Source organism: Didymella exigua, assembly GCF_010094145.1.
Source record: "Didymella exigua CBS 183.55 unplaced genomic scaffold M421scaffold_80, whole genome shotgun sequence".
NCBI lineage: Eukaryota > Fungi > Ascomycota > Dothideomycetes > Pleosporales > Didymellaceae > Didymella > Didymella exigua.
Genome location: NW_022984854.1, coordinates 10,760 through 13,319, shown reverse-complemented (window position 1 = coordinate 13,319; position 2,560 = coordinate 10,760). Strand labels below are relative to the sequence as shown.

Below are 2,560 nucleotides of genomic sequence, written 5' to 3'. Positions count from 1 at the left end.
CTACTAACCTGCTATTACTTTAGGCCTAAATTAAAAAATATCTTATACAAACTTAATTCCTATATACTTTGCGCAGCAACGCTAAGCGTTTTGTCTGTCTATTTAGCAAAACTTAGTGCTGTTATAGTAAGTAGGGTTAGGGTTTCTGTGTAACAGGCTAGGCCTGATGGTAGCGCCTCAGCGCTCGCTAGCCTCAGCCAACCTCTGAGAGGAGGTGCCTGCCCAGCTGTACCCCCAGTCAGGAGGTCCTAATCTTGACTAATTGTGTAACCTCTGCACAGAGGACATAAAAGTCTGCAGACCTCTACCTGCAGCCACTCCTTAACAAATCTATTTAATTTATACTTGCAAATAGCCTGCAGAGGCTAGCTCCTTACATTCTGCGCGATAGAGCTTGTGTAGGACAGCTAAGCAAACAATTCAGGCAGCAGTGAAAAAAACACTGCAAACTCCCACAGATGGCCCTAGTAGCTTACACTCAGCAATTCTAATAACGTTTTCTACTTTCTTAAAGGCTTTGGCGTTATTGTTTGCAAGCAGCACTGTACAGCAGTTGTGAGTCTTAATGCGCATCTCCGCAAATATCATGCTGCATCTGCTGCGCTACAGCGACAGATACTTGAGTGCTTTACTTAATTTAAGACCGTCGCTCTAAGCGCGATTGAGCTCCTAGAAGAGCCTGCGCAGCCAATAGAAGAGCTAGGAAAGCTGCTTGATGGTGCGCAGTGCGAGACATGCAGCTGGATCACAATTAACAAAGATAAGATGCGCAAGCACTGCAAGCGAAATCATGAGCAAGCGTGGGTGGGAGAGAAAAGCTTGCTCTATAGGACTGTGAAGGTGCAGAGCTTTTTCTGCACTGGAGGACTGCAGAAATACTTTGTTGTTAGATTTATAGATGCTAGAGATCCTGAAGACGCTGCGATGGAAACCCACGTCTAGGCACAGCTTACTAAGTATAGATTAACACAACAAGAAATTAAGGAAGAGCTGTAAACACTAGAAGAAGCTGCAAAGACTAACAAGACAGGATAGTTTAAGCGCACAGGCTAGCTAGAGTTCTTTAAGGACTAGAATCTCGCTTATCTAGCGCATTAAGCCTGCCTGCCCGATCACAGCAAGCGCAATATTAAGCTGGCTGCTTAGCTGACTGAAGGGCTGATTAAAAGAAGCATAAAAGGACTAGCTACGCTCCCGCAAGAGTTGAGGCGCTGGCTGTGGAGCGCAAAGCGAGAGGAGCTAGACGTGCGACCGTTGGCGCGCTTGCAGAATCCAGAGAGTTAGGCAGTGTACACAAGCTACATGATGAGGTTCGTCAGCTTCTATCTGCGGGTACTAGCCGACAAAGAGCAGCGGATTGTGCGCTTTGGAGAGCAGCAGAATGCAGCCGCTTATGCAGAAAGCTGCTCAGCATCAGGCAGCGAGGAGGACAGCGAGGAGGACAGCGAGGAGGACGATAACGGCAAGAGCAGTAAAGCTGATAGCGACAGCCTGCGGCCCCAACGTACAACACGCAATCGAACGCAGCTAGATAGGGTGAAAGATGCACGTGAGCTGTTCACGTGGACAGACGAGCAGAAGTCATTTAGGATTAAGCTATAGGACGCGCTAGATGGCAACAACAGAGCAGCTTAGACAGAGGCGCTTCTTGCGTCAATTAGCTCGTTTGTCTTTACAACATATTACCCTATAGCGCTGTCTACTGGTCTGATTCAGTTTCTGGCAGTGCTTGGGTATGATACAGGCACAGACCGCTTGCGGACAGCAAAGAACTACTCGTATATGCTAGCAGGGATGGTGTACTGCGTGCGGGTAGTCGCAGTTGAGGCGCTGCTCCCAGGCTCACAGCGCAGCGCGCAAACTGAGCTGGACCGCGATTGCTTTGTAGAGATGCGGCAGAGGTATCTAGCAGATGGCTCGTTCAGCCCGATGAGCGAGATGATCAGCATGCTCGCGTACGGCAAGCACATTGGATTAAACGCCGGCAACTCAGGCAACGCACACTGGTCTCTGGACAGAAAGACGTTTTATCTAAACAGTCGTCCAATTGCTATTAGCCGTTTCTGCAAGATGGCGCAAGACTTGCTGGCTGAAGCAGAGCAGATGCTGCAGGAGCTGTGCTGGATTAGAAAGGAGGAGGACTAGATAACTATTAATCTTAAGTAGGTAGTTAATGATGTTACATTTACAAAACAACGCACGTCGTTTGTCAATGCACCAGGCAACTAACTGCTGGGTGGGCTAGAGTGGATGCTTAAGCGCGCACTCACTACAGAGGGCGGCCAGCGCTTGAAGCGTGCAGACGGGCAGTGGAGCGTCAAGGCAGTGCGGCAGTACTTACAGCAGGTTGACCGCTTCTTGGAGGTGCTACTCTGCAGCGTGCATGTTGCGTCAGGGCAGCTAGGGAGGGGGTTAGAGATCACGACAATTCGACACCGCAACAGCGTACTGCAGGACTGCAACATCTTTGTTGTAGATAGGCAGGTAATGATAGTTGTCTGCTATCACAAGTCGCAGTTGCAGTAGGACAAGCCAAAGATTGTGCCGCGCTTCTTGCCAC

General features: G+C 49.2%; 1 protein-coding gene across 1 annotated transcript; it reads left to right on the top strand.

Moving 5' to 3' along the window:
- Positions 1 to 1,305: 1,305 nt before the first annotated feature.
- On the top strand, positions 1,306 to 2,145 carry M421DRAFT_10652 (uncharacterized protein; the record flags this gene model as incomplete). Its single annotated transcript, XM_033587127.1, has 2 exons — positions 1,306 to 1,504; positions 1,727 to 2,145. 2 exons carry the CDS (start codon positions 1,306 to 1,308, stop codon positions 2,143 to 2,145), a joined length of 618 nt encoding a protein of 205 aa, XP_033442573.1.
- Positions 2,146 to 2,560: the final 415 nt, after the last annotated feature.